At 68.8% G+C, this 16,482-nt stretch overlaps 1 protein-coding gene across 1 annotated transcript; it reads left to right on the top strand.

The window, feature by feature from the left end:
- The first annotated feature begins 895 nt into the window (after positions 1–895).
- Positions 896–16,150, top strand: HCN2 (hyperpolarization activated cyclic nucleotide gated potassium and sodium channel 2). Its single transcript, XM_072845646.1, has 8 exons — positions 896–1,422; positions 7,853–8,276; positions 11,317–11,478; positions 12,536–12,754; positions 13,024–13,170; positions 13,479–13,719; positions 13,899–14,063; positions 14,214–16,150. The coding sequence occupies exons 1-8, from the start codon at positions 956–958 to the stop codon at positions 15,164–15,166; spliced, it is 2,778 nt and encodes a 925-aa protein (XP_072701747.1). The 5' UTR covers positions 896–955; the 3' UTR covers positions 15,167–16,150.
- Positions 16,151–16,482: the final 332 nt, after the last annotated feature.

The raw sequence follows: 16,482 nt of genomic DNA, 5'->3' as shown, positions 1-16,482 counted from the left end.
GCGTCCGGCCGTTTCGGAGCGGTCAGGGCTCACCCGGCCTCCTCGCTCCGGCACGCCCCGACACCTCGCAGCCCAGGGAAGCCGCAGCAGGAAGGGCGCGTTCCTGGGGCGGCGGGGCAGGAGGTTCTGGTCCCGCTGACCTGTCCCTGGCACCCGTGGCATCAGACCCGGCTGCATCCAGCGTAGGCGCAGGTGTCTCCCTCGGCGGTGTCCGGCTGCGCTTCGCTGGCCGCGTTCTTTCTGGGACACGCAGGAGCCGCCCTGGCCCGGGGGGGTCAGCCTCGGGTCTCCATCCCCTGCGCCCACCCCGGGCGGTTCCTCCCGCCGCCGGCTCGGTGCAGCGGGGGCTCAGCCCTGGGGGCAAGGGGACGGGCTGGGTCCAGGCTGGGGCTGGCGAGGCGGGCGGCAGGTCCCCGGGGCCGGGGGAGGGCGAAGCCGCCTCTTCCCGCGCTGCACGAGGCCCCGGTGCGGCCCGGCGGGGTCCGTCCCCGGCCCGGGGAAGGGAGGGGCAGGGGGGCGGGGGGGGCTGGTTCGGGCCGCCCCGGCAGCGGGGCCCGGGGCAGGGACGCGAACGGGCGTTTCCCGGGGCAGCGCCCGCAGCGCTCCCTCCCCGGCGGGGCGGATGGGCCGGCGGCCGCCGGGCTCCGGAGCCCCGCGGGGGGAAGCGCCCGGCCGGGCCCGGCCCGGGCCCGCAGCGGGGGCTGCGCTGCCGAGGGCCGGGGTGCCGGCACCCCCGCGAGGGGCCGGGGCCGGGGCCGGGGCCGTCGGGCGGAGCGGGGCGGCCCGGCCGCCGGTCCCGCCGGCGAGGGCTGTGCCGGCGGGGGGAGCTGCGGAGCCCGCCCGGTCCCCGGCCCGGCCCCGCCGCCCGCCCCCGGCCCGCCCCGGCCCGCCCCGCCGCGGCGGCGGGCGCCACTCGGCCGCCGGTGGCCTCGGCGGCGGCAGCGGCAGGGGCAGGATGCGGGCGGGCCGCGGCGCGGCGGGCGGGGAGGCGGCGGCCGAGGAGGAGGCGGCCGAGGCGGCCAAGCGCGGCGGGGCGGCGGCGGCGGCGGCGGGGCGGGCGCGGGGCCGCGGCGGGAAGGGGTCCCCGAACGGCGAGTGCCGGCGCGGGGAGCCGCCGCGGAGCCCCGGCCCGGAGCCGCCCCGCGAGCCCAAGGTCTCCTTCTCCTGCGGCGGCGGCGGCGGCGGCGGCGGCGCGTCCCCCGGCGGGGCCAAGGCGGCCGAGGAGGGCGCGGGCGAGGATGCGGGCGAGGAGGCCCGCGGCAGCCAGGCCAGCTTCATGCAGCGGCAGTTCGGGGCGATGCTCCAGCCCGGCGTCAACAAGTTCTCGCTGCGGATGTTCGGCTCCCAGAAGGCGGTGGAGCGGGAGCAGGAGCGCGTCAAGTCGGCGGGGGCCTGGATCATCCACCCCTACAGCGACTTCAGGTGCGCGCCCGGCCGGGCGGGGGGCGAGCGCCGCGCCCGGGGCCCCGCGCCCGGCTGCGTCCCGCGGGGCCGGAGCTGTGGGGCCGGGCCGGTGCCATCCGGCCCTGGCGGCCGCGGGCGGGGACCCGGGGGGGGACGAGCGGAGCCTGGGAAGGGGCGGCCGGGCCGAGGCGGGCCCCGGGAGAGGGCACCTTGAGCCGTGCTGGAGGGGGCAGCGCGGATGCCGCTCGCCCGCGAGCAGGGAGGGGCTGGCGGCCGGGCCTCCCCCTCCCCAGCGGAGCCGCCGTCGATCCGGGGATGCCGGGAGCGCTCCGCTCCGAAGGGGCTGCCCGGGCAAGGGCATCCCCTCGTCCTTCCCGGGGCCTCAGGGCGGCTCGGCCCAGCACGGGCCCTCCGGAGCCCCACCGGGCGCCGGCTCTGCCCCCAAAGCGCCCCGGGAAGGTGTCAGCCTCCCCTCGCGGGGCCGGGCTCTGGGCTGGAGGCCGTGCCGGTCTCCCGGCTGCCAAGCAGCGCTTGGCGAAGGCTCCCCCTCCCCCGGGGAGGCCTGATCCCGTCCCTAAGATGCAGGGGGTTTGAGGAGGGATTCATCTCGCTCCCAAGAGGACCGGAGTCCTCAAGATCCAGCCCGGGTGGCTTCCAGCCGAGGAACGGCAAACCCCGGGGAGAGAGGCTCGGCAGCTCCCTCTCCTTTCCACCCCGAGCCCCGGGGGAGCTCCGAAGTGGCGAATGCTTCTCGGGTCGTGTGCAGGCTACCGGGAGGGATGTACGGCTCGACCGGCTGGGGCAGGCGGCACGGCACCTTGCAGGGATGGGTGGCCGAGACCTCGCTGGTGAGCCAGCCATCAGGGCCCCCTGGTCCAGCGACCTCGAAGGGGCTGGGGGGAGCGAGGGGCTCAGCTCCGAGTTGTTCTGCTGCTGTTCTGGTGGGTGGTTTGGGGAGGCTCGAGGGAGGGTTCGCTGGGTGCTGGTGTGAGGGGTGCCACCGAGCCAGACCCTGGGATCTGCTCACCGCTGGCGCTGATGGGTCCCCGCTGGCGCAGGGGTCCCCTGGGCAGGTGGAGATGGCGCTGGGCAGTGGGGTCTGCCAGCGCCTGCACCTCCTGCTCCCGCCCTCGGGCACTGCTCCTGGGCTGATCTGGCATCTTCCAGGGGAGCAGCTGGAGGCCCTCGGCCTCCTCTCGGGGCTGACCTCCCACACGGGGGTCTTGTGTCCTTGCGGCAGACGTTCCCATTGGGAACCTGCTGAAGGTATCCATCGGAGCCCCCTCCTGGGCTTGCCGGCTGGGCACCAGGTCTGCTGCAGGGCCAGGGTGAGGAGCGGCTGCACCGCGTGGCCATCGCCGGTCCTGTGGCGGAGGGAGCTCTGCCGTCCCTGCCGTGACTGGGCAGGTGTGGCGGTGCCAGGCGGATCCCCGGCACCCAGGGGCTGGCGAGCCGGGGGACTCTGCCCCTCCGTGCTGCCCATGCTCCGCTTTGCCCTCAGCAGCTGCAGGCTGCAGGGGGAGGCCGGGAGCGGGGTGACGGCCTGGCCCCGCTGTGCCCCGCCACGACTGCACAGGGCCAGAACCTGCCCTGCTCCTGCGGCCGGCTCCGAGCTGGCAGAGCCCACGGTGCTGCTGAGAGCAGGGTCTCCCTGCGGTGAGCCCGCGGCAGGAGCGAGGCCTTGGAGGCTTCCCCGGGATGCAGCAGAGTCGCTCCCCGGGCTGGCGCTAGCAGCGGGCGGGCAGGCGCCGGTCTGCAGCGGGGTGACCTTGGGATGTCACCCTGGCCGGCCTGCCCTGAGCTGGCTCCATCCCTCCTGGAGTCGCTATCAAGTCTTGAAACCCATTGGGGAAGAGCCGCTGCCTGGGTTTTGATGCTGCAAGTGGCGTAGGAGAGTTCCCTGCCCAGCGGGGAGGAGCTGCAGGCAGAGCCACGGCATCGCCTGGGTCTACAAACGTGCACATAAACGGGATCGGCTCAACGCAGGGCTGAAAGCCCGGTCGTGCGGAGCCCACTCTGCTTGTGCGTGTTGAGGACGTGTGTCCATCTGTTCCACGTTGTCCTGCCTTAAAAAAAAAAAAAAAAATGTTTATCTAGTAATGATAATGGAGCATGAACCCAGCCGTGTTTGCCCTGCAAAACCCATTTTCCCACCTTAAGATAAAATCATTACCCATCTGCATACGTGACATCATTTCATAATCGGAGTCATTTAGAGATCGTGTGTCCTATGATTATTCATGCAAAATTCAGGGGCAGACTTGCTCCAGGAATGAAAGTTGCTATTTACATAAATATTGAATTATTAGGAAGCAGCCTGGGTGGCTGCTTGAGAGCACGAGCTGCATATCTGGTAAAAGAGACCTTGTAAATTGTGCGCTGAAGTAGCCAGTGTCGAGCAGAGCCGCCTCCTCGGGTGGGGTGCTCAGTTGTCTTCTCTGTCTTTGCCGCTTCTGGTCTTTATCAATGGGAGGAAAAAAAACCCAGCTAACATCGACTTTTTTTGTTATTTCTGTTGGTATTTCTGCGACTGGGGTATCGCTCTTGGAGTGGGATTGGGAGCCAGGGGGCCGCATCCAGCCCTCGTTTCGCAGTGACCTGGGGCATGTTGCTGGTCTGGCTCCCATCTTTACACCCCGTACACACCCGGGAGCCAGGCAGGGGCGTGCGGGGGGCTGAGGTGCTGCGAAGCCTCAGGAGCAGAGACCCACGTGGGGCCAGGGCCGAGGAGGAGGCCGGTGGCAATGCCGGGGGCGCAGGGGCTTCCCGGGGGCGCAGGAGCCCAGGCGCTGGGGAGCGGGTGCTCCAGCTCCGCGGTCGATCCCTTCCCCTTCTCGTGCGGCGAGAGACTTGCATAAGCCCGGGAGGAGGATTCAGCCCAGGCACCTCGCGGGATGCAGCAGGGATACGGAGAGCTGCGCGCAGCTGGTGATTCAGTGGTGGCGGTGGCGGTGCCTGTCTTCCCGTGACCACCACGGGGCTGCCTGATGCGGCTGTGCCGGCATCCCCTCCCGCCAGCCCGGCACTCGCGGCCTTCCGTGAGCCGTGGGGCTGGGGCTGAGCTGTGGGTTTTCACTGCTGACGAATCTCTGTTGCAAGAGCCGGTCCTGCACCTGAATCTGGGGTGAAGCTGCATCCAGTGCATGTGTCCCTGGTGCTGCTTGGCCGGAGCCTTCCTCTTCCGGGCTTAAAATGGTTTCTGGGGCTTGGCTGCTGCCTGGGTGGTGCCGCCGGCCTGTTGGTGCCACCGCCGGGGCTCCTGAGCAGAGGGACTGGGCTCGCTGGCTGCTGTTGCTCCCGATGTGCGTGCCAGCGCTGCGTGCTGCTGCTGGTCCCGGTGTTACCATTCCCTCTGGTGAGGGTGTCGGGGAGCTCTTCTCCCCCTCGGCAGAGTCAGTGCAGGGCAGTCAGACCTGGGGGGTGCTGAAAGCCGCTGCTGGGTCATCAGGGAAGAAAGGCAGTGACCGACTCCCTGGGAGGATTGTGAAGGTTTGGGTCCTTGGGCGGTTTGCAAAGCCATAAAGGGGATAAACCCCCCTCCCATCCCCAGGGACCCCTGGGGTTAAAGGCTTTTCCAGGGGAGAGCAGCACCGGTCATTCATCACAACTGGCTGTACTGGGACTCAGGGGCACGGACGGTGCGTTGGGTGCTGTACCTCACCGCTTGCTTGGCTCGGGCAACCTTCTGCCGTTGGCTTCTTAACCCACTTCTAAGAGCGACCTCATTTTTAGAATATGAGTATTTAGTGCAAGTTTGCAAAGCACTGACCCCGCACCGCTCCTGCACCGATCCGGTGCTGCTCCCGCCTGCCGGGCAGCCCCGATCCGGGCTGAGGGGCTCAGCCCTCGAGGGCACCTCCTGCAGAGTGGGGTCTCAGGGAGCTTTGTCCGCCCGGGCAGGCTGGCGAGCAGGGAGCTCAGCGCCCGGTCAGTGGAATCACCGTAGAGGGGAGTGCTGTGTGGCACCGAGCGTGCTGAGGTGGCTAGATCGTCCCCAGCAGCCCCCCGGAGCTCTGCGTGCCGGCCGCAGAGCTGAGTGGGGACGTCCCTGGTGTCCTGTGGCCGTGCCCCCCTGGACGGCTCGCGGGGCTTCTCCTGGCCCCCTTCCAGGCGGTAACAGCGGGTGGATGGGGAGGCTTTGCTGGTGCGGCCGTTGGCATTGCCTCGTCTGGCCTCGGGGTCTCCATCGGGATTTTGGAGGTGCCGGGGAGGCAGCAGCTCTGTGGAGGGACGTGCTCCGGGGTCTCGGGAGTGTGGTGGGGCCCCTGGGACTTGCTGCGGGGCAGTGCAGGGGCTCGGCTCCTGGCCAGGACCTGTGGGGCAGCACTGCTGTGCCAGGCTTTGGGCAGGCGATGGAGTTAGGAACGCAGCAGCCCCTGCTCGCAGAGCCTTTTGGCATCTTCTGTCACCATCACTGTCGTTCAATTGGGTCAGGAGCAAGGGAGGGGGTGCCGAGGATCCTAATTAATTTGTTTTCAGATATTTTTAGTAGCCTGGATTGGATCTTTTTTTCTATGCACGCACTGCCCTCCGAGGAAGAAAGCGTTGGCATCGCACCCAGGTCCCCGAAGAGATCACACAGAGTCAGTCGTGTGTGTTGGGGGGGATCAGGAGCAGTTTATCTTTCTCAGCAGGCCGAATTCTGCCCTGGCTCAGCCAGATTGCAAAGGGATTTGAGCCAGAGGAGAGTTTTGCCCAGCTGGCATGGTTATTTAATCTTTGTTCTTCACAGCTTTGCATGGCTAACGTCCCCATGGGACTTGCTTTTGTGCAGCAGGGTCAGTTTGCGGTCCGAGCTGCTGGGGGGTTTGCAGGACAGATCCAGCCCAGAGCTGCTGTCGTGGGCTGCCCCGGCCCCAGCAGCGGCTCTGCTGGCATCTCTGGGGGGTCGTGCCGTGCGGCCAGAGCCCGGGGCTCTGGCAGGGCCCACCACGGCCATGGCCTCGCTGCCCACGGGGGGTCGCGGGGCACTGGAGCTGCTCGGGGCCGGCGGCCGGAGCTCGTCCGTGGGGGCGCGGGGGGAGCACAGCCTGCTCCTCCCGGCTGGCAGCTGGCGAGGGTACCCTGGAGAGGGCCCTGGGTGTGAAGTCATCGTTGTGCAGCAGTGACATCACTCACGGTTGCCACGGCAACGTCTCACATGGGGAAGGTGTCATTGGAGAAAGGTCAGGAGCCGGGATGCTCGGCTCCTTCTGGTCCTGTGCTAATCTGCACGGGGCGGGGGGATGGATCCAGCCCAGCTCCCGTTCCTGTGTGCGAGAGGCCACCCCCTCGTCCCCCCGTCCCTGCCAGCGTGGCCAGGGCACCGCGTGGCCAGGGCACCCCCTTCTCGTCGGCCTGCAGCTCCCGGGGGCTCCTGCCCGGGGCGGGCAGCGCGGCAGGGTGGGCTGAGGGGAGAGGCGTGGGCAAGGGTCCTGGGTGCCTGGGGAGCATCCTCCCTTCTGCGCCCAGGGTGAGCACCGGGGAGCGAGGGGCTGGAGTCCCCTCCGCACCGTCCTGCCGGGACAGGACTGCTGTGACCTTGCAGGCGCTCGGAAAGGTCATCGGTGGCCCAGAAGATGGGTAGAAGGAGAAAGGAGAGGAGGTGGCGGAGGAGCCGTGCAGCCCAGGCGGAGGCAAAGGCGGCCGCCCGCCCCCTCCGCCGTCTGACCGGGGCTGCGGGCGATGCCGGCTCCAGCTGCAGCTGTACGTGATCTGCTGCGCCGGGAGCGGCGGCGGCTCCTTCCGCCACGGCCGCGCTGCCGGGGTCCAACACGCAGCCCCCGCCCTGCGCACCCCCAAAACCAGGGCCGCAGCCTGGTCCAGGGAGGCGCTGGGGTGGGGTGGCCCCGGCTGTCCCTGGGGACCCTGTCCCCTGTCCTCAGATCCCCGCTCTGGGAGCGGGGAGGGGTGGGGGCTTCTCCCAGGGCAGCGCTGGGGGAGGCCCCGCGCTCCCATCCCGCCTCCGTGCGTGACCTTGAGCGCTGCCTGCGGAGAGGGCGATGGCCCCGCCGCGGTGGGGGGTTTGGGGATGAGGGTGGTCCCCGGCCCACGGGCTGCCCCAGGGGTCTCCCCCACCGGCGCCTGCCTCATTGTTCTCCCCTCACCCCGGGACCTGCCTGGGTTTGGGTGCTCAGGGCAGACCTCCGGCCAAACCAGCACGGCAGGAAGAGCCCACTGCAGCCGACAGCCCCCGGCCTCGTCCTGCACCCGCCTCGGCACTTGCGCAGCCCTTCCTCAACCGGGTGGGACTGCGCTGGGCTGCAGGATCAGGCCTGGGGGCAGGTTGGAGTGGGGGGAGCAGGGTGCAGTCTCTGGGGAGAGCAGAGGGGTGGCCGAGGTGGCTTCAGCATGACAGCACCCCGGTAGCGTGGGTCCCTTAGGGCAGGGCGTGACGGCTGGGTCCCCTTGACGTGGGGGGCAGCTGCGGGGCACCGGTGACACCCTCCTCCCTCCTCTCGCTCCCCAGGTTTTACTGGGACTTCACGATGCTGCTCTTCATGGTGGGCAACCTGATCATCATTCCCGTGGGCATCACCTTCTTCAAGGAGGAGACCACGGCGCCCTGGATCGTGTTCAACGTGGTCTCCGACACCTTCTTCCTGATGGACCTGGTGCTGAACTTCCGGACGGGGATTGTCATTGAGGACAACACGGAAATCATCCTGGACCCCGAGAGGATCAAGAAGAAGTACCTCAAGACCTGGTTTGTGGTGGACTTTGTCTCCTCCATCCCTGTGGACTACGTCTTCCTCATTGTGGAGAAGGGCATAGACTCGGAGGTGTACAAGACGGCCCGCGCCCTCCGCATCGTCCGCTTCACCAAGATCCTCAGCCTCCTGCGGCTCCTCCGCCTCTCCCGGCTCATCCGCTACATCCACCAGTGGGAGGAGGTAAGGGTCCTGCGGGACGCAGCCTGGGCGGGAGAGAGCAGGAGCTGGGAGGGGCCCTGCGAGGGCGGTGGGGCTCGGGGCTGCCCAAGGAGCTGGCGGGTTGGACGGCGTCTGTGGGGCCGTGTGTGGGGCCGGTGGGCGACTGTGACCCTCCCTGGAAGGGGGAGGCTCTGGGTGTCCCTGGGCATCCCCCGCCTTCCCCTCTGCTCTGTCCCCGGGGGACAGCCGGGACATGAGAGCGCTCCCGGTCTGCTTCAGCGCAAAGGCAGTCCCTCCGGCTCCGGGCCCACTGAGTGCCGCAGCCGAGCCGTGCCCTGTGTGTGTGTGTGCGTGCCCGGGTGCTGGGGTTTGCACAGCTGGTCCCACCACCCATGGGTGACAGCATGGCCAGCACAAGCAGGCGTGCCGCCCCATGCTCAGCTCCCTGTGTGCCGGGACAGGTGACGCTCCTTGCCCGCGGTCCCCTCTGGCTGCCTGCTCCACCAGGACCTTGGGGAACGCTGAGGGGGGCTGCAGGAGCCCCAGCCCCTCGGGGGCAGCGGGACCCCTGGGTCCCCAGCGCAGGAGTCGGGGTGCCGCTCGGGCTCGGTGCACCCAGGGCCGCGTGGGCTGTGAGGTGACGTGCCTTTGTGTCAGGATGTGGCACGCTCGGCTTTGCCACGTGGCTCCGGTGTGTGGGCTGGCACCTCCCGGCAGCTCTGCTGGCTGGGGCTGTGCAGGTGCGCGCTGCAGCGCGGAGCCAGCTGCGCGCCCGCGGGCTGGAGGGGCGGCGAGCGCCTTTTCTCCTTCTCCTCCCGCTCCGCTGCCGCGTGTGTCCCCGGGCCCAGCGGGGGCATGTGCGGCTCTTGGCCGGGTGTCCCCCCCAGCGCAGGCTCCGGCGGGCAGGAGCACAGCCTGTGCAGCCGGACCCGCGGTGCAGCCTGGGCACGGGGTCATCTGCTCTGCTGGCTGCAGGGATGGCACCCGACCCCCCTTCCTGCGCCTCCGCCATGCAAAGACACGCGGCCGCTCTGCGAGCTGGCGTGGGTGCCGGGGGTTTGTGCCTGGCAGTCCCTGCCGCGGCCCTGCCCCGTCCTGTCAGGGCTCTGGCTCTGTCCTGGCCTGATCCTGCGATGGGAAATCCCCCAACGACCCGCACAGGGCTCTTCCCGCGGCTCCGTGGGGGCTCAGCCTCCCCGCACGCACAGGGCTGAGCTTGTCTGTCCCGGCCGGTGCCCAGCAGAGCCCCGAGCCTCGCAGCGCTGCGGGGGGCTGCCCCCGGTTCCTGGGGCAGAGGGGTGGGGGAACGGCTGCAGCTCCAGTCAGTCTGCCCGCGTCGCCCCCCGTGTCGCCCCCCACATCCCACCCTGCCCCGCGCCCTTCTCCCACGCCGGCCTCTGGGGCCGGGCTCTGCTGCAGGAGCATCCTGCGCCTCCTGCAAACCCCCAAACAAGGTGTGTCCGTCCCCCCGTCCCTCCCCTGCCAGGGCTCCGGCTCTGCGCCCTTTTCACTTTCAGATTGGACTTAGCAGGGAGAGCCCCGGGATGAGTTAAACCTGCGTGTGGCTGCGCAGATTATCCTGGTAATCGCATCGGCTTACGGGGGACGGGACGGGAGCGTGGCCTCGATCCCCCCCCGGCACCTCGCCTGCTCTCGGCGGTGCCGCGGTTGGGGCTGGCGGATGCTGCAGGAGCATCTCCGGGGGGGCTGCGTGTGCCTGATTTTGCCCCCGGCAGCCTTGGCAGGGGCTGGGAGAGGGGCAGGGAGGGGCTGCCCGGGGGGCGATTGCCGCTGGCCAGAGTGGGGAAGGGACGTGCCCGAGGCCGGCAGAGATGGGGCTGGGGCTGCTCCTGCCTGTCCTCACCCCGGGCTGCCCCTTCCCCAGCCCCTCGTGTTCCACCTTGTTCCCTCCCCATCGCATCACACCGGCTCTGCCTCGTCCTGCCCGCACCGCGTGCCCTGCCTGGGCAGGCAGCCTCAGAGCCCAGGGCTGGGCCCAGAGGAAGAAGGGGAGGCCATGCCCCTTGCCCCTTGCCCCTTGCCCCTTGCCCTTGCCCTTGCCCTTGCCCTTGCCCTGCCTTTGCCGTGCCCTTGCCGTGCAGCTGCTCCATGTGATGCTGTTGGGCTCCAGCCTTGGATCTGCAGCGCGGGGGAGACTGGGGATTTCACTGCCAGGGGTTAATTTATTATTTTATTTCTTTTTCCTCCCCCTTGAATTCACCTTTTCTGGACCCTAAAAATATTAAAGGAAAAAGAACAAGTCCTCAGCCCGTGGCTCAGTTTGCACCCAGGAGCGTACCCCTCCACCCCCTGGGTTTGCCTGTGCGGGTGCCCGGGGGCGAGAGGTGCTAAAGCCAGGCTGGGACCGGGGGTGCGGCCGGTCACGGGGGCTGGGAGCGAGGGGATTGTGCTCGGGGGAGCGAGCAGCCGCTGCTGGAGGCACGCCCTTCGCAAGCCCCTCCGCTGCCGGGGCTCCTGTCCTGGGAGCACTGTGGTGGGTCCCCGTGGTCACGGCTCCCTCCTGCACCCGCCCCGCCGCGGGGACTGTCCCAGGGTGTCACCGATGGGTCTCAGTGCTTGATGCTCTTGTAGCCACCGGCCCGGGGCGGGGGACGCAGCCCCATCCCTGTCAGGGTGGGATCTCTGGCAGAGCAGACTGCGTGGAGCCGCCCTGGCCGCTCTCCCCAGATCGGGGTCTCCCTCCAGCCCCACCCCGACGTGGGCACCTCGGACCCTCAAAGCTGCCCCGTGGCTGAGCCCGGCCCCCCGCACCCGCTGTGCCGGGAGCTGCCCCGCTCCCTCCCCAGTGCCCAGCGTATTTGGCACTGAGCATCCACCAGCGCCGGCTTATCCTCATCAACGCTCGCAGCCATTAGCGCTTTCCGGGGCGGCAGCATGGCGGCATCCCGCTGGCTATAAATAGGCAGGTGGAGCGCAGCCGCCTCGGGGAGGGCTGGGTCGGGCCAGCTGCGAGTGCCTGCTTGAGCCGAGGCTGTGTGGGTCAGTGCCCCGGGCGGGGGGGGGACAGTCCCTGTGCTCACCCCGGCCCCCCCACCCGCAGATCTTCCACATGACCTACGACCTGGCCAGCGCGGTGATGAGGATCATCAACCTCATCGGCATGATGCTGCTGCTCTGCCACTGGGACGGCTGCCTCCAGTTCCTCGTGCCCATGCTGCAGGACTTCCCCCAGAACTGCTGGGTCTCCATCAACGGGATGGTGGTGAGTGCCAGCCCCAACCCTGCCACGCTCCCCGCCCTGCTCCCCTCGGGCCCTGTCCATCCCTGGGTCATCCGCCCTCTCTCCACTGACCCCCGGAGATGCCATCCCCGCGCCGGCTGGTGCCCCGACAGCGCGAACACGGAGGGTGTGCAGGGCACCCCGCGCCTGCTGTGGCCGGGCTCCCTGGCGAGGTCTCGCAGGACCCGGGGGCAGCGGATCGATCCGGGCGGGAGGAAGATGCTGACATAGCTCTCTGCCCCGTCCCCTGCCGCCTTCTCCTGCTAATTAGCAACAAAGCTGCTATTAATAAATAATGGGCCACGTTTCTAATTGCCCCCTCTCAGCCCTGCAGCCTGCTACAAATGGCTCTTCTCCTTCCGTCCGTCTTGTCCCATTCTGCCAGTGTCTCCATCTCGGCTCCATTCCCCCCACCTGGCTTCCTCCCCTTCCTCTCCCTCCTGTCTCGCACTTCTCTTTCCCTGGCTGCTTCGCTCCCTGGGGGGAATCCAGGGCTTCGCATGAGGCTGGGCCGGAGGATTCCTGCCCCAGGAGCCACCAGCCCGTCCCTGCCTGCAGCTGCCTGCTGTCCCAGCCACGTCTGCAGGCTCCTGAGCGCGAGCGGTGCAGGAACTCGGTGGCTTCCGCAAACCCAGAGCTTGTTCCCGTCACAGCATTTCATAGGGGCTCGCTGCGCTTTTGTCTATCAGCTTAAAAAAAAAAAATAGTGACACGACTGACTACCTGAAGCGAAGCCAGGCGGGCGGCGAGGTGCCGAAACCCGCTGGGAAGGAGCGGGGTGCTGCAGATCCCCACGGCCCCAGCCGTGCCTGGCGTTTGGGTTTGTTTGGATCTCACCTGCAAGGTGAGACTGTCAAAAACAAACAGCCAGACAAACAAATCCTGTTGCTGAGTGCTGTCGGGAGATGCAGGCAGAGAACCTGGATCACCCGCCGGGCCTGAGCCAGGGCGTTGCACCCACGAGTGCCTGCGCACACACACGTGCGAGCAGCCGTGCACCGGCCAGGGCTGAGCACCGCCACCGTCCCTGTCGCTGCAGAACGACTCCTGGAGCGAGCTGTACTCCTTTGCCCTCTTCAAGTCGATGAGCCACATGCTCTGCATCGGCTATGGGAAGCAGGCGCCCGAGAGCATGACGGACATCTGGCTGACGATGCTGAGCATGATTGTGGGGGCCACCTGCTACGCCATGTTCATCGGCCACGCCACCGCCCTCATCCAGTCGCTGGACTCCTCCCGGCGCCAGTACCAGGAGAAGGTAAGACTGGGCTGGACGGGGACCACGGTTCCTGTCCTGCACCCGGCCGTTGCAGCCCCTCCTGGAGCCGCAGCGGCGCCTGCGGGTGCAGCCAGGCAGGGGCGAGAGCCCCATATCGATGCCATCCGTGGGGCAGGGACGGGGCGGTGGAGCGGGACCTGGCAGGCAGGAGGGGCCCGGGACCCACCCCATGGAGCAGGGACGTGGGTGGGGAGTCCCGGCCCCGCAGCCCCAGCCCATCCAGGCGCTGACGCCCCTTCTCCCCACAGTACAAGCAAGTGGAGCAGTACATGTCCTTCCACAAGCTGCCCGCTGACTTCCGCCAGAAGATCCACGACTACTACGAGCACCGCTACCAGGGCAAGATGTTCGACGAGGACAGCATCCTGGGGGAGCTCAACGAGCCCCTGCGCGAGGTAAGGGCCCCGGGGGCTGGAGAGCCGGCTGTGGGATGCTGCGGTGAGGAACGGGACCGCCCGCCCACGGTGAGGGCCCGCTCGCTCCCTGCCGCGGGGCAGGCTGCGGGTCCCACTGGCTCCTGCAGCGCGCGCGCATGGGGTCGAGCACCTCTTGCTCTGGCTTTGCAGCTCCAAGCGTGAGTGTGCCCATGCGCAATCGTGGCTGCACGCTGGGGTGTCTTTGTGCTGACCCCTCTGTGTTCCTGAGCCTGCCCTGAGGGAAGCCACGTCCCTGCCTCCCGGTCCCTCACCTCCTTCCCCCGCAGGAAATTGTGAACTTCAACTGCCGCAAGCTGGTGGCCTCGATGCCGCTGTTTGCCAATGCGGACCCTAACTTCGTCACAGCGATGCTCACCAAGCTGAAGTTTGAGGTGTTTCAGCCGGGCGACTACATCATCCGCGAGGGCACCATCGGCAAGAAGATGTACTTCATCCAGCACGGGGTGGTCAGCATCCTCACCAAGGGCAACAAGGAGATGAAACTCTCTGACGGCTCCTACTTCGGAGGTGAGCGCTGGCGGGGCTGAGCCCAGGTCCCCTCCCGGGGTCTGCGAGAGGCACCAGGACACCCGCATTGCCCCAGGGCACCCACCACTCCGTGGTTCTCGCCCCATGCTCCTGGCCTGTCCCCATTTCCAGTCCTTGCTGGTGGTGTTTTGACTTTGGCACCGGTGTATCCTCCGCAGAAATCTGCCTGCTGACCCGTGGCCGGCGCACGGCCAGTGTCCGGGCAGACACCTACTGCCGCCTCTACTCGCTCTCGGTGGACAACTTCAACGAGGTGCTGGAGGAGTACCCCATGATGAGACGGGCCTTCGAGACCGTGGCCATCGACCGCCTCGACCGCATTGGTAGGGCACAGGGGGCTCTGGAGGGGGGTAGGGGGGCGAGGGGGCTGTCCCAGCGGCATGGGTACAGCCAGGGCTGGGGCGGGGGGGGGGCCCAGCATCGCCCTAGCGCAGGGTCTCATGGCGCTCCCCGTCCCGGCCCCCTCCCTGCAGGGAAGAAGAATTCGATCCTGCTCCACAAAGTGCAGCACGACCTCAACTCGGGCGTCTTCAACAACCAGGAGAACGAGATCATCCAGGAGATCGTCAAGTACGACCGGGAGATGGTGCAGCAGGCGGAGCTGCAGCAGCACACGGCCATGTACAGCCCCGTCCAGCCCCAGGTCACCTCCGCCATTGCCACCCTCCAGCAAGCCGTCGCCATGAGCTTCTGCCCGCAGATGGCCAGCCCGCTGGTGGGCTCCATGGCCCTAGGCTCGCCCCACATGATGCGCCGCTTGCAGTACGCCCAGGCCGTGCCCAGCCCCTTCGCCGTCTCCCCCGTATTGCTGCAGCAGAGCCCCCCACAGCAGCCGCAGACCCCCGTGCCCCACGCCAACCCCTCGCCCTCGCAGGACCAGGCGCAGCCCGCGGCCCTGCCCGCCTCCACCAGCGCCTTCGCCACGGCCACGGCCAGCCCGCCGTCCCAAAGCCCCCTGGCCAGCCGGACGTTCGCCTACGGAGGCGCCCCGGGGCCGCTGGGCTCCCAGCTCTCCCTCAGCCAGCAGCCGGCGCCCGGCTCGCCCCAGCGCCTGGCCGCCCACAAAAGCACACAGGCGCTGCACACCAGCAGCCTCAGCCAGGATTCGCGGCCCCTGTCGGCCTCGCAGCCCTCCCTGCCCCACGGGCTGGCGGCCAGCAGCACCCAGAGCCCCCCGGCCTCAGCCCGCGAGTCCTGTGCCTCCATCGGCGGGGGTCCGGCCGCTGCCTCGCCGGGCCCCGGCCCCCCAGCAGGGCTGCGGGGCCAGGCGCCCTCGCGGGGGGCCCCGGCCCACCCGGCGTCCACGGGCTCGGTGCACGCGGGGCCGCCTGCCCTGCCGCAGGACTCGGCGGCAGCCCGCAAGGATTCGGCGGCCAGCACGCCCGACACGGACCCGGCCAAGTCCAGGCTGTCTTCCAACTTGTGACCTCCGCGCCACGCTGGGCGCGGGAGGGGGCTACGGCTGCGAGCCCCATCTCGCCCCGCACCCGTCCTGCGCCGCCCCGCTGAGGAGCGCCGGGTGAGGGCCACGGCCGCCCCACCGGCTGCCTCCCCCCGCCGCGGTGCCGGCCCCGCTCCCCGGCTTCCTCCCGCCGCACGCTGCGGAGCGGGGCAGCTGCCGGGGGTGGGCAGGGGGCCTCTGCGCCCCCCACCCACCGCGGGGGCACGGCGGGGGGCTGGGCCGAGCCCCCGGCTGCGTCGCCTCTGACCAAAGTCTGGCCCCATCTCCCGCTCCCCGCGGCGAAGCCCCGCTGCCCCCAGCCTCCCCGGCTGCCCCATAGAAGCCACAGCTGCATCGTCCCCCGTGATCAACTCTGTATATGATATATATGACCTGAATACATACCTGTGTGTGTGCATCCGCAGGACACCTCCCTGGGGCTTTAGGCACCCTGGCCCAGCCCCGGCGCCTGCGCCTGTCCCTGCCTCCCCTCCCACAGACCCAAGGCGAGGGGTGACGGTCCAGGACTGGAGGTAAGTTGGGGCGGGGGTCTGAGGGACGGTCGCCCTGAGGCTCGCGAGCACCGACTCCCCATAGTCAGCGTTAGGACGGAGGCAGACGCTGGAGCCTGGGGGTGCCCCATGGGCAGGCGCTGCCCCACAGGCGGTCCCGGCTCGACGGCTGGGGAAGGCACACACGGCCTGTACCAGCGTGCCTGTGTGCGTGCACCTACGGACGCATGTGTGTGCAGGTGTATGTGTGCAGGGTGTGTGCGCGTGGGTGTGTGCACGTATGCCTCTCTGCCTAGCACTCTGGAGCCTTCCACGTTGAATGTATGCAGCGACCGTGAGCGAGGGGCCCACGCCAGCCCAACGCCCTGTAGCTGCGCAGCCGGCGGGACAGGGCCCCGCTCCAAGCGTCCACCTTCCCTTCCAGCCCATCCTGTGCAATAAACGTCAGCAACTGACAGAGCTACGCACGACTCCGTCTCTGCTTCTCCTTCGCCCCTGTCCCTCCCTGCCGCGGCTCCGGCTGTTCCCACTCCCCTCGCCCAGCCCTGGGAGCCCTAGCGCCGGGCACAGCCCCAGGCTGGGCTGCAGGAGGCAGCTTTGTCCTTTGAAGAGCTGCCTCCCTGCCAGAAAAATGACAAGGTGAAAAGCCTCCTCCCAGCACCTTTCCCCTTGCCAGCAGGGCTGTGCCCCCTGTCCCAGCGGATGGAGCTGGGAGCAGGCTGTGAACTGGTGCTGGTCGGTGCAGGGCTCAGCCAAGAGCTGGGCCACACAGAGCTCCAGCTGCCAGAT

This window comes from Ciconia boyciana, chromosome 24 (genome assembly GCF_034638445.1).
Source record: "Ciconia boyciana chromosome 24, ASM3463844v1, whole genome shotgun sequence".
NCBI lineage: Eukaryota > Metazoa > Chordata > Aves > Ciconiiformes > Ciconiidae > Ciconia > Ciconia boyciana.
The sequence above is the reverse complement of the archived record's forward strand: the minus strand, read 5'-3'. Positions and strand labels throughout refer to the sequence as shown.

Excerpts from the sequence above, each read along its gene's own strand:
- HCN2 (XM_072845646.1), top strand. The coding sequence starts at position 956 with ATGCGGGCGGGCCGCGGCGCGGCGGGCGGGGAGGCGGCGGCCGAGGAG. Across the intron at positions 1,423-7,852 it reads CACCCCTACAGCGACTTCAG|GTTTTACTGGGACTTCACGA; the intron begins GTGCGCGCCCGG and ends CTCGCTCCCCAG. Across the intron at positions 12,755-13,023 it reads GGCGCCAGTACCAGGAGAAG|TACAAGCAAGTGGAGCAGTA; the intron begins GTAAGACTGGGC and ends TTCTCCCCACAG.